Here is a 12,101-nt window from a genome sequence, read left to right on the forward strand (position 1 = left end):
ATTTACGATGGTTAATGAAGATAACGAAATCTCTAGTTCACGGTAGTGTGTAAGTAAACATCAATCTCAAACATTAGAGACAAAATCATAACAATTTCCGCTCGAAATAAAACATGTTTCATGGAGTATTATTTCATAACACTACAAAGTAAAAATCATGATATAATTAAATATTTCCCATTACATTAATAAAATGGGAAATTCTATAAGTACACATTCGAGTTTAAAAAATAAAATAAAATAGATGAAAAAAAAAAAATTTGTTTTGTGGCATCTAAAATGCACGTGACTTGACAATGTCAAAGCTCATCTCACTTGGATCCGTTGCTTGCAACTCAAATTGAATACCATCCAATTCTCTTTTGAATCTATCCTTGGAGCTTGCATACACCATTTTACTTCTCACCTTTGATATGTCTGGTGACCTATTTCTCAACGTACCATCGTTTAGATAACGTATTATATATATCGTAATAAAACGAGTAAGAAAACGCAGCTATTCAACAAGACTCAAACCTAGGTATATCTGTAACGGTTCATGTTGTCCTCTTTAGGGTTTCCCCTCAAGGCTTTAAAACGCGTCGGCTAGGGGAAGGTTTCCACACCCTTATAAATGGTGGTTTGTTCTCCTTTCTCTAATCGATGTGGGATCGCCCCCAAATCCACATCCCTTTGGGGCCTAGCGTCCTTATTGGCACACCGCCTCGTGTCTACCTCCTTTCGGGGAATAGGGAGAAGGCGGGCACATCATCCGGTGTCTGGCTCTGATACCATTTGTAACGGCCCAGATCCACCGCTAGCAAATATTGTCCTCTTTGGTCTTTCCCTTTCGGGTTTTCCCTCAAGGCTTTAAAACGCGTCTGCTAGAGAAGGTTTCCACACCCTTATAAAGGGTGGTTTGTTCTCCTCTCCAACTAATGTGGGACATCACAATATCAATGAATATCGTGGTTAAACGATTTATGGCAAGCTTAAGCATCGTTCGACTCGTTTAGACATATACTTGGTTTGAATCTGCCCTGTTTCAAATTGTTGTTGGGTGTGGAAGATCAAAGCATGCCGACCTTTCAAATGATGGTTTTGATGTCTTATGCATTGAGCTATACTTGAATTGGTAGTGTCACACATGTATAGTTCATCGTTTCTAGGTTAGGTTAAACTATTTGTGGCCAACCGGAACATAACTCAGATGGTTGAGACATATACCTTTGTGTGGTAATGTTTGATGTCTTATCCACCAGGTTATTTTCGGGTTGGATTGAAAATATTAGTAACGTACCATGCAATGAAGAAAATCTTGCTCTTTTGGCAATTCTCGTCAGTAATGAAATCGAAATCAAAGACAGCATAGCGACACTCGTCAGCAGGGAGAGATCCAGTGAAATCCTCATATGTTGAGTCCGGTTTTCCCAATTTGTCTATCACCACTTCTTGTTCTTCGATCTTGAAAGTGATGAACCTGTAGTTTCTCTTTGCTTTTAACTCCAAAAACTTCAATTTACACTCATCTCTCACAGCCATGCCAGACGCAGCGTTCGCCTACGCTCAACATCAAACAAATAAGATAAACGCGAAATGAAATATAAACGCTAATACCATGTCAAATCACTAATCGACCCAGAAGTTTAAGCAAATGGGTCACGGTAGATTTAACTATAATCAACACTTTAAGAATAAAACGTGAAATGAATGATTATGAAACGAGGTTGTCGGGTGGTCGGGAATGAACACATGGTTGAAAGATAAGAGAGAAAGAACATACCATGTTTTTGTTTGATGAGTAGGAAGGAGAAAGAAAGGGTGTGGGATGGGAAAGGGAGAAGAAAGAGAGGGAAATAGAGAAGATAAAAAGAAGGGAGAAGACAGATCCTTAATTCTTGGAACCAAATCAGAAGTTTAAGGATTGAGGATTCTCCAAAATAGCTCATCCTATATTTATCTCTTTAAATATAACTGCCACGTGTCCCTTTTTTTTTTTTACCCATAAAAAAAACATATTAATAAAATAATATTAAACAATTTAGCTCGGGCTAGGTTGAGGTAGGCTGGGTTGAAAAAATGTTATGGACTAATATGAAATTTTGGATTGGTTGGATTGGTGACCTGAACAACTTGAATAGAGTTTACAACCCAACCTGACTCAACTCCTACTATCGGGTTAGTTTGGGTTATTATGTTAAAAAAAAACGTATTTATCCTTGATGCATGTTATAATAATAATTAAAATCGTATAAAAATTTAAATATCAAATATTTACCAGTCAAATCATGTCACTAATGTCGGTTATAAACGTCAAATATTCTTAATTTTTATAATAATTTTAAAAGTAGGGTAACGTTGGGTTGGGTTGGATTGTAATCCTATTTTCGGGATGGTCGGGTTGACGTGATAAAATAAATATTAAATTTTTTGGTTTTTAAAAAATTCAACCCAACCAGAAAAAACTCTAACTTATTGTTATATATAATTTCATACATATCTAATATAAAATCCAAATTAATAGTTAGAATATAAATTATTATTACATATTTTTTTTTATTCAACGAAAAAAAACATGATCAAATACTTTAAAAATACACCTTAGGATAGACTACAAAAAAAACAAAAAAAAAACTTATTTAAATAACTTTTTAAAATTAATATAAAAGGTTTTTTTAAATTTTATTTTTATCCATTTTAAATAAAATATTTCTTTTTGGTTTTTTTTCATGCTTATCCAAAAATGATGTCATTTAAAACTATATATATATATATATAAAAGAGTAAATTGATAAGATAAAAAAAACAATCAAAACTATATTAAATATTTATATAACAATAAAATTAATGATGGAGAACTTTTTGATATACACGTGGGAAATTAATAACTTAAAACAACATTAAAAGGAAACGGTTAAATTATAAATTAGCCCCAAATATGGTTGAAATTTAATAGTTAAAAAAATTAGAATTGATATTTTAATTTTTAAAATTATTTGGACTAAATTTCAATTTTCTACAAGTTGTTGCTGGGACAATTGTGAAAAAAGGTTAATAAGTTTGAAATATTTTATATTATTGAACATAATTCGTCATTCATTTTAGAATTAATCTAAATAAATTAAATCAATTAAAAGTTTTAAAATTGAAGTTATTTAATAAATTTTGAAAATTTTAATTTTATAATAGGTAAATTTTGAAAATTTAATTTGTGTCTAATAAATTTCTTAACATTTTTAATTGTTTTCAATATCAGAGACCTTAAACATATAAGGGTTAACATAACCGCTAAATTAAAATTTAATTTTATATCTAACAAGGGAGTTTTGAAATATATTAGACATTTTAAAAGCAAAATAGTCCGTACACAACTCAAAGTTTATGGATTCAATTTTAAAATTTTATAAACTAAATTTGTAATTTAATATATTTTTTATTATTTATTATTTTTTAAAAAGTTAAATTATCGATCTAACTTTATATTAAATAGGTTTTCTTCTCTTAAATTATCAATTTTGTGTGTAGTTATTTTTTTTAAATTAAATCATTTTTCAATTAAAATAATTATTTCTTTAGTAAAATTAAAATAAATGGTTTTTTAATTATGTGTACTAGAAAATAAATCCATTTTTCAATTAAATAATTATTTCTTTTAGCACGATTAAAATAAATGAGTTTTTTTCAAAATTAATTATATATTTTAAAAAATTTTAGCAAAGGCCAACAAAATTTCAGTATAATTTTTAGGTCAGATTGAAATTATAAAATTCATTACATATTAATTTATTATGATTTTTTTCTTTAATAGATTTTTTTTTAATTTTTATAATAAAAATTGAAGTAATTTTTTAAAATCAGAAAACCTAGAATAAAAGTTTATTTACATATATATTTTAAAAAAATATGTTTACTTGAGATTATTACGTGTAGAGTATTGTGATAAAAAAAATGAATCGACCCCGAACCAATTAATATTTAAAAAAAAAAAAAGTAAAAAAAAATGAAGTAAATTAAATTAAAAATACAAAGGCAAAAGAGAGATTTTAAAAATAGGTTTATTTAAGAATACAGGACCAAAATAACATTATTATTGTCCTATCCACATAATTGAGGAGTCTCTAATAGCAGCGGTGGAGATTGGTCCTTAGGAATTTTGGTGAAGGAAATGGGCGGCTACGATTCGGCGTTGTATTTTGCCGGAAGCAGTCTTGGGCAGGGAATCCGTGAAAAAGACCTTCTTTGGGACTTTGAAGGCAGCCAAGTTGTTTCTGCAAAACCTCAACACATCTTCCTCTTCAATCTTTGATCCTTCTCTTCTAATTATCGCACAGTTTATCTGTAACAAACCAATTTTTAATTACTTTATTTAAATACATAAAATATATATATATATATATAAATAATAATAATATAAAATTTGCATCACACACAACCCTATGTTAGACGACCACCACTTTTCACAATAGTATGAAATTGTCGACTTTGAGCATATTCTTTGAAGGCCAAAAAGCCTCATCTCAATAGAGGGAGTATTATTTGATTATAAACTCATGATATAACCGGGAATTTTCATCCAACGGGAATTTTCATCCCACACCTAAAATTTAATTAATTAATTTATTATTATTATTTTTTTTAATTTTTGGTATGGCAGAGAGTCAGAATTTTTCTTTAAATTATTCCATTTAAATCAGCTTTTCAAGAAGAATACACTTTAAAAAGTCAAATTTATATTATATTTCAAATAAAATAAAATAAAATAAAATAGCAGCATTTTATGAAACTATAATTAAGTAAACATATCATAAATATATTTCAAAATATCAGAAAACAACATATTTGCAGGAATTAAAATGCTTTTAAAAGTTTCGAAATTAATATTTTTATAAAAAATATCGTATATCATTTCATAAATATTTCAAAACTACTTCAAATATCACATATTTACGTGGTGTTTTGTCCCTCAAATTGCAAATTTTTAATAAATAATTAATAATAATAATAATAATAAATAAATAAATAAATAAATAAAGAATTACCTCCTCCCCATACTTGGGGTCCGGAACTCCAAATGAGACAGCCTGAGCCACGTCCGGATGAGCCAACAACACCGCGTCCACTTCAATTGGCGATATCTTTTCCCCTAATTTATGATAATTTTTAAAAATAAAAAATAAAATTAATTGAAATAATTTAATAATGAAAAGAGAATATTTTGAAAGCTGAAATGGGAAAAAAAAAAAAAAAAGATTAAAGTAAATAAAAATTTGTAAATTTAGATGGCATGGCCACGTGTTTTTACCTCCACGGTTGATCAACTCCTTGATCCGACCGACGAGATGCAAATACCCATCGGAATCGAAGAACCCAATATCGCCAGTGTGGAACCACCCGTACCGGAACGCTTCCTCGTTCGCTACCGGGTTGCCTTTATAACCGTTCGTTACATTTGGACCCTTTAAACAAACTTCGCCTTTCATATTCGCCTCCTGAACGACGCCGTTTTCATCCAGTATCGCCATTTCTTGACCCACCGGTTTTCCTACTGACCCGGCCTTGTGTGGACCGTTTTCTGGCAACGGGTTCGACGACATCAGATGTGACGCCTCCGTCATCGCGTACGCCTCCAGAACCGGCGCCCCAAACGCCTCTTCCAACCGGTTCAAGATAGTAGGAGCCAACGATGCACTGCAGCTCCTAATGAACCGGAGGTTCGGGTAAACTGCTTCCGGTTTTGTCGTGTGCCGGTCTAGTATGATTTGGTGGATTGTAGGGACGGCGGTGTACCAGGTGGCGTTGTATTGGACCATGTCCGGCCAGAACGCCGACGCCGAGAATCTCCCAGCAGCCGGTAAAGTTACGGCGGCTCCGGCGGCGAGGGAGCTGAGTAAACCGGCCATTAAACCGTGGACGTGGAACAAAGGGAGGACTATGACGGTCGAGTCGGACTCGGTGAGTTTGTAAACCGATTTAATGTTGTTAACGGAAGAGGCGAGATTAAACTGAGTTAACGGCACGCCTTTGGGGCGGCTCGTGGTGCCTGACGTGTGGAGGAACAACGCCACGTCGGATCCGTCGTTGACGATTTCGCCAACTGAGTCAGACACCGAGCCGTTCGAGTTAGACTGAGTCAAGGAGAGAATCAACTCGGCGCTTGCATCGGGGAGCGCAGCGGTCACGTGTTGAATCTTGAGCTTAGACGCCGCCGTTTCGGCGGGGCCGTTACCTTCGATTGAGGTTACCAAAAGTTTCGAATCGGAGTCCGATAAGTAAAACTCAAACTCCTCCGCCGTATACGCGGCGTTCAGCGGCGCCGCCGTGGCTCGTGCTCGAATCACGGCCAAAAACATAATCACAAACTGCACAATCAAGTAATAAAATGAATAAATGAACGTTACCGACGGATTCCGGTAAATTAAATCTGAAATTAATACCTCGACGGTGTTTGGGAAAACTAGGGCAACGACATCGCCGGGTTTGACACCGCCGGCGGCGAGCTTTAAGGCGGCGGAATCTACGAGGCGTTGGAGGTGAGCGTGGGAGAGATCGAAGTGTCCGGAAACGGATAATGCTCGCCGGTCAGGGAAATCGGCGGCGGCGCCTTTCAACAAACCGGTAAGAGTTGGAACCACCATTTTGTTGCAGAGATAAGATATGAAGAAATTGGGAGAGGGAAAAAAAAAAGTGATAATGAAGAAGAAAGGAGCTTTTGGCAGTTATATAAAAATGGTGACAGCGGGGCGATACGGGCGTCTTATAATATTCTTCCACGTGGCGGTATATGGTTGGGTCGTCATGATGATGGAATTGAGACGGTGCCTTGGCCATTCTTTTGAAATTACTTTCTTGGCAAAATTAAAAATAAAAAAAGAAGAAAAAACTAAATTTTTGTCTAAAAAAATATTTAATATATCTTTTAATTTAAATGTATTTTTGAAATTTTTAAAAAATTTAATAATATTTTTTCAATTTTTTTTAAAATTAAGAATATTAATGAAAATTTTAAATTTAAGGTTATTATTATTATCATTATTTTTGTCATGATCTAGTAATATTAATTCAATTTTATATTTAATATATTAATTAATTTTTTAAAAAATTGAATGATTGGTAAAATTTAAAGTTTTTAGGATTTTTTTTTCCTTTGATAAATTTAAAAATTTAAGAACCAAATTTACAATTTAACAAAGACGAAAGGTTAATAACGAGTCAGCAATCAATGATGTGACGGGTTAACAAATTAGGAAGTGATTCGTCGATGTAGTTTTAAATTTGTTATTGATATTCCTACATTCCACCCTTGACAAATGAGCAATCATGTCAATTTCCATATCCTAAAAGAAGAATAATTTATCCCATAATAAATTAGGAATTGACGGTTTTACCCTTGGAAGCCTAAGCGCCGCACCAAGTTGTATAATTATAGGGTCAAGAAAGACCACGAGGCAAGGACAAAATTCTTTTCGTTTCTATCTCGATCGCTTATTTCATTTTTTTATTTTTATGAAAACTTTAACTTGTTTTTATAGAGATTGGAGCGAGAATTCTTTACATAAAATTTGCAAGCATTCACTCCTCACCGAGATTGTTCTCATTTTTCTATAAAAAAAAATCAAATATTAATAATATAACGCTTTATATAGTGAGACGAGATGAAGGTTGGATGTAATTGAGATCGAAATTGTGGATTTTTGTAGCACATATAAATTTGAGTTAAAAATAATTAGTGTGAATCTTATTTTAAATTTATTTTATTTTTGTCTCTAATTTATTTTAGTCCTCAACTTTAAATATAATCCTTAATTTTATTTTTATTTTAATAAATTAATGGTGTAACTTAAGAAATGTACGAGTATATTGGTACAACACGATTTCAAGTTCAATTTAAATAGTCCCTTGTGGCTCTGTTAGAGACTGATGTGAAGCATGATATAAATTTTTTATCACAACGGTCTTGTTAAACTATACGTTATATGATTAGATAATTAATCACCAGCACCATAAATACAATCATAGTATAGTTTGATCATTATAGATGGCCCACTTTTTTTTTTAAAAAAAAAAAATTAATCATTAACGAACGAGTTGAGTGGTTAGTGTTGGCTGCTAGCTAGATGGTGGTGGGTCATGAATGAGCGACCCCATTTTGAAAAGAAATTTGCTCCCTTCATTTTACTTATAGATTGCATGTATGCATGTCTAGCCCCGATAAAGGCAAGGTCGTGGTGCAAGAGTGACGTGTAAAGTTAAAAAGAATAGGTTATAAGATGACTCCAGCGTACTATGTGTTAGCTATTTCCACTTTATCGTTTACGGGAATCAAGGAGACTGTGAACGGACCGTGATTTAGTAGTGTTGGTTTGGTTTGTTTTAAAGAAATGTCTTTCCAAACATTTTTTAAAAGATACCCTAAGCATCATTTAATGGTTTTGTTTAAAAATATTGGCTTTTACTTATTTTTTAAAAGGCAACGGTTCTGATGTATAACTAATAGTTTTTCAAGTTATTTATTTAATAATAATAATATTATATTGAGTTTAGGAATGTTATTCTGTTTTATAAAAATAAATAATAGAACACATAAACGTGGAGAGGAGAATCAGTATTTAAAGCCAAACCTCGGCTTATTATAATCTTCCGCCGTAGTAGTTTTCCTCTTATTATTTGTTTTTTTTTAATAATTTGAATAATATTTAATAATAACGAATAATGGGAAAGTGGAAGAACATATTATTATATATTAGTTCTGTTAATTATTTAATTAATTAATTGTTTGCATTTGAATGGACTTTTTCGTCATTTTGAAAGTTCTAGTGACTGGATTTCCATTAGCCAAAATTGGGCGGCGGCTTTGTGGCTTAAATATTTCAACTCCGTCGAGTCCCGTCTATTAATTATTTTATTATTTCAACACAAGAACAAAAAAAAAAAAAAAAAAAAAGTCGGATTCCCGTCTATTAATTATTTTATTGTTTCGAAACAAGAACAACAAAAAGGAATTTTTCTGGTATCGAAGACTAGAAAGATAAATAATCCCTTCTAAAATTCCTTGTTACCTATTCTCCGTGTACTTTTCTTATTTTTAATATCTAATTGAATTTCATTCTATTCTATTATAATGAATACACTCACCATTGACATAATAATACCTAATTATATCTCTCCTATTTGCATATATTATACTAATAACTAAATTGGTATGAAATTCAAATATCAAACATTTATAAATTACAATGCATTATTAATATCAATATCGATTATAAACATTGAATGTTATTAATCTTTTAAAAGTAGGATGGAGTTAATATTATAACCCTATTCTTGAAATGGTCGGGCAAAAAAAATTGTCAATCCACAAATCGAACCAAATTTTTGGTTTTTAAAAAATTCAACCCAACCTAAATGGATGCATAAAATAACCCAACACACCCTAATAAATGAATGAATAACTAAGAGAGAATTAACTTATGCCAAATTTAATATCCAATTTGATTACATGATGGTATTTATGATACACATCTTATATAACATTTATGCCATTTTATGAAGAATATTCAAAATGGATATTTATGCCATTTGTTGTTCACAGAAGGGGCCCCACCATAAACTTGTTAAAAAAAAAAAAAAGCCCTGAGAAAGTTTATTCTTATTGTAGAGTTTCCCATCCCAAGCAGCAGAGCAATAGAAGAAAAGAGGTATCAAATACCATAAATTTATTTGGGTGATGAAAACTTTTAAAATAGAGGCAGGGTTGTGGGAAAGCGTACATGCATCCATTGCTTTTCATATGATACCAAATGAGACCAACCAATCTCCTCCAGCAAAGACAGCTTCAGTTCGTAGAGTTTCTTCTTCGGAGTATCTCCGTCGTTTTCAATAACATCATTAACTACCTGTGGTAGCAAGATAAATAAATTTAACATCACTAGAAATTCAAGAAGCCTATTCGTCAGAAGGGGAAAACATGACCGAGAGAGAGAGACTCGACCATCTCAGCTGAATCGTGAGTAAATAGTGAAAACAAATTAACACGACACTGTAACAACCCAAGCCCACTGCTAGCAGATATTGTCTTATTTGGGTTTTCTTTTTGGTCTTTCCCTCGAGGTTTTTAAAACGCATCTGTTAAGGAGAGGTTTACACATCCTCTCTCTAATCGATGTGGGATCTCATAATCCACTCTCCTTCGGAGCCCAGTGTCTTTATTGGCACACCACCTGGTGTCCACCTCCTTTCGGGGTCTATCTCTGATACCATTTGTAACAGCCTAAGCCCACTACTAGCAGATATTGTCATCTTTGGGCTTCCTCTCTCAAGCTTTTCCTCAAAGATTTTAAAACACGTCTGTTAGGAAGAGATTTTCACACCCTTATAAAGAAGGTTTCGTTCCCTTTTCCAACCGATGTAGGATCTCACAATCCACCCTCTTTTGAGGTCCAACATCCTCACTGGCACTCGTTCATTAACCGATGTGGGATCTCAAAAAAAACTAACTGTCCACACAATTGTCACACAAATTGTCTGTACAATGTGAAATTATTGAAGCGTTTGATGGAAAGGACAGAATTTTCAATGTACTTTGGCCGGAATAATCCTTGGATTTGCCAATGTGGAATGATACAATACCATATAAAAATTTTCAAACCGAGTTAAAATAAAGAGATAAATATAAATTTCTCAAAGCTAGAACGAAAGTATCTACCATGTCTGAATCGGAGAGAAGTTCAACATAAATGATTGAGGGTAGTAAAACCATGCTTTTACAGGAGTGAAAGTTCAGTAAGATCAAAAGCCAAATAAGAGATAGTTGAGTCCTCGTTTAGGCAGATATTAAGTGAGAACCCACATCGGTTGGGGAGGAGGACAAAGCATTGAAAATCTCTCTCTAGCAGACGTATTTTAAAAACCTTAAGGGGAGCCCGAAATTAAGTGAGAACCCACATCGGTTGGGGAGGACAAAGCATTGAAAATCTCTCTCTAGCAGACGTATTTTAAAAACCTTAAGGGGGAGCCCGAAAGGGAAAGCCGAATGTGAAGTAACCAAAATAAAAAATAGAAACTGGAAAATAGCTAAAGGAAATACCTTCAGAGCTGCACCTAGCCTTCCACGGCGTTTTTCGCGCAACACTGCAAGAGTTCCGAACTTAGAGGTCTTGACATCTACCCATTTCTTCAGTTCTTTGAAATTCTCTTCAAAAGAATCCTCAGATTTCCCAGCATCTATTGCGTCTTTTGGAGCAAGTGTCGAAGCATTCTCAACCTTGGTCTGTCACAAATAGAATTGTTTTATTGTCCATTTCATAAAATATCTAATCCAGCCATGGTTTTATACAAATGGTTGAGTTAAATTTTCATTCTAAAAGAAGAACATATGTAATGATCATGTTTCCAAATCAAAGATATAATGAAAAGAACCTTGTGTAACCAAAATTTCAAACCTTTAAAGACTCCAATTCTGCCAACGCAAGCCCATTTTGGTATAGTGCCTCTGCCAATTGATCCCGGGTAACCTCCATCTTCTTCTTAAGTTTCTGTGATTGAGGGAAAAGAAGATAGTGGCGATTAATTTAAGAAGCTCAACAGAAAACCTACATACTCCGGCTTTACAAGAATCAAACAAATTATAAGAATCAAAACCATGGCAGTAAGAGTGTTTTTACCTCAACGTCTTCATCTTCAGGATCATTTTTCAGTGCAAAATATTTGGCCAACTCATCTCTGTCTATGCTATCAACTACCTCGTTTGCAGCATCAATGACCTATGAAAACCACTCGTGTGTAAGATTATGTCCTTAAAATATTATTTGTAATATTTTCTTTTGTATTCTAGTTGAGATTCCTTAGTGATGATACATCAGTCATGATTCTCTTGTAAATGTATTTCAATCTTTTACTTATATTTATACTACATATTAGTATGAAAAAGGCATTAAATTCTGGATCTATTATGAGGTATTTTATAGATCAGAGCAACACCTCAAAGGATTGGTTTGGAAATTTATCAAGATGGTGAATAGTAGTTGCCAGCCAATATAACAGAGATGACAATGACTTCAGTTAACTTTCCGGATGAACTTTTTTTTCTTTTTTTTTTTTTTGGAAAGATCCTGATGATATTATTG

The 12,101-nt window shown here is 33.0% G+C and overlaps 4 protein-coding genes across 4 annotated transcripts in view; all 4 read right to left on the reverse strand.

The window, feature by feature from the left end:
• Nucleotides 1–272: 272 nt before the first annotated feature.
• LOC111430379 (actin-depolymerizing factor 7-like) lies at nucleotides 273–1,533 on the reverse strand. The gene is made up of 2 exons (XM_023066601.1): nucleotides 1,280–1,533; nucleotides 273–425 (listed from the first exon to the last, which is right to left on the reverse strand). Exons 1-2 carry the CDS (start codon nucleotides 1,519–1,521, stop codon nucleotides 275–277), a joined length of 393 nt encoding a protein of 130 aa, XP_022922369.1. The 5' UTR covers nucleotides 1,522–1,533; the 3' UTR covers nucleotides 273–274.
• A 2,471-nt stretch (nucleotides 1,534–4,004) lies between these two features.
• LOC111430378 (oxalate--CoA ligase-like) lies at nucleotides 4,005–6,686 on the reverse strand. The gene is made up of 4 exons (XM_023066600.1): nucleotides 6,414–6,686; nucleotides 5,282–6,338; nucleotides 5,019–5,122; nucleotides 4,005–4,315 (listed from the first exon to the last, which is right to left on the reverse strand). The coding sequence occupies exons 1-4, from the start codon at nucleotides 6,612–6,614 to the stop codon at nucleotides 4,124–4,126; spliced, it is 1,554 nt and encodes a 517-aa protein (XP_022922368.1). The 5' UTR covers nucleotides 6,615–6,686; the 3' UTR covers nucleotides 4,005–4,123.
• A 2,761-nt stretch (nucleotides 6,687–9,447) lies between these two features.
• Nucleotides 9,448–11,772, reverse strand: LOC111430267 (tripeptidyl-peptidase 2-like). The gene is made up of 4 exons (XM_023066442.1): nucleotides 11,640–11,772; nucleotides 11,418–11,510; nucleotides 11,063–11,245; nucleotides 9,448–9,872 (listed from the first exon to the last, which is right to left on the reverse strand). The coding sequence occupies exons 2-4, from the start codon at nucleotides 11,493–11,495 to the stop codon at nucleotides 9,714–9,716; spliced, it is 420 nt and encodes a 139-aa protein (XP_022922210.1). The 5' UTR covers nucleotides 11,496–11,510; nucleotides 11,640–11,772; the 3' UTR covers nucleotides 9,448–9,713.
• LOC111430230 (tripeptidyl-peptidase 2) overlaps nucleotides 11,610–12,101 on the reverse strand; it is a 20,726-nt gene continuing 20,234 nt past the window's right edge. Inside the window, exon 31 of the mRNA XM_023066398.1 lies at nucleotides 11,610–11,738. Coding sequence (XP_022922166.1) covers nucleotides 11,610–11,738 — 129 coding nt within the window. The remainder of the gene's footprint in view (nucleotides 11,739–12,101) is intronic.

Source organism: Cucurbita moschata, unplaced genomic scaffold (genome assembly GCF_002738365.1).
Source record: "Cucurbita moschata cultivar Rifu unplaced genomic scaffold, Cmos_1.0 Cmo_Scf00033, whole genome shotgun sequence".
Lineage (NCBI taxonomy): Eukaryota > Viridiplantae > Streptophyta > Magnoliopsida > Cucurbitales > Cucurbitaceae > Cucurbita > Cucurbita moschata.

Excerpts from the sequence above, each read along its gene's own strand:
- LOC111430379 (XM_023066601.1), bottom strand. The coding sequence starts at position 1,521 with ATGGCTGTGAGAGATGAGTGTAAATTGAAGTTTTTGGAGTTAAAAGCA. Across the intron at positions 426-1,279 it reads AAGATTTTCTTCATTGCATG|GTCACCAGACATATCAAAGG; the intron begins GTACGTTACTAA and ends GTTGAGAAATAG.
- LOC111430378 (XM_023066600.1), bottom strand. The coding sequence starts at position 6,614 with ATGGTGGTTCCAACTCTTACCGGTTTGTTGAAAGGCGCCGCCGCCGAT. Across the intron at positions 5,123-5,281 it reads GGAGTTGATCAACCGTGGAG|GGGAAAAGATATCGCCAATT; the intron begins GTAAAAACACGT and ends ATCATAAATTAG. Across the intron at positions 4,316-5,018 it reads ACCCCAAGTATGGGGAGGAG|ATAAACTGTGCGATAATTAG; the intron begins GTAATTCTTTAT and ends GGTTTGTTACAG.
- LOC111430267 (XM_023066442.1), bottom strand. The coding sequence starts at position 11,495 with ATGGAGGTTACCCGGGATCAATTGGCAGAGGCACTATACCAAAATGGG. Across the intron at positions 11,246-11,417 it reads CAGAATTGGAGTCTTTAAAG|ACCAAGGTTGAGAATGCTTC; the intron begins GTTTGAAATTTT and ends TATTTGTGACAG. Across the intron at positions 9,873-11,062 it reads GGCTAGGTGCAGCTCTGAAG|GTAGTTAATGATGTTATTGA; the intron begins GTATTTCCTTTA and ends TTGCTACCACAG.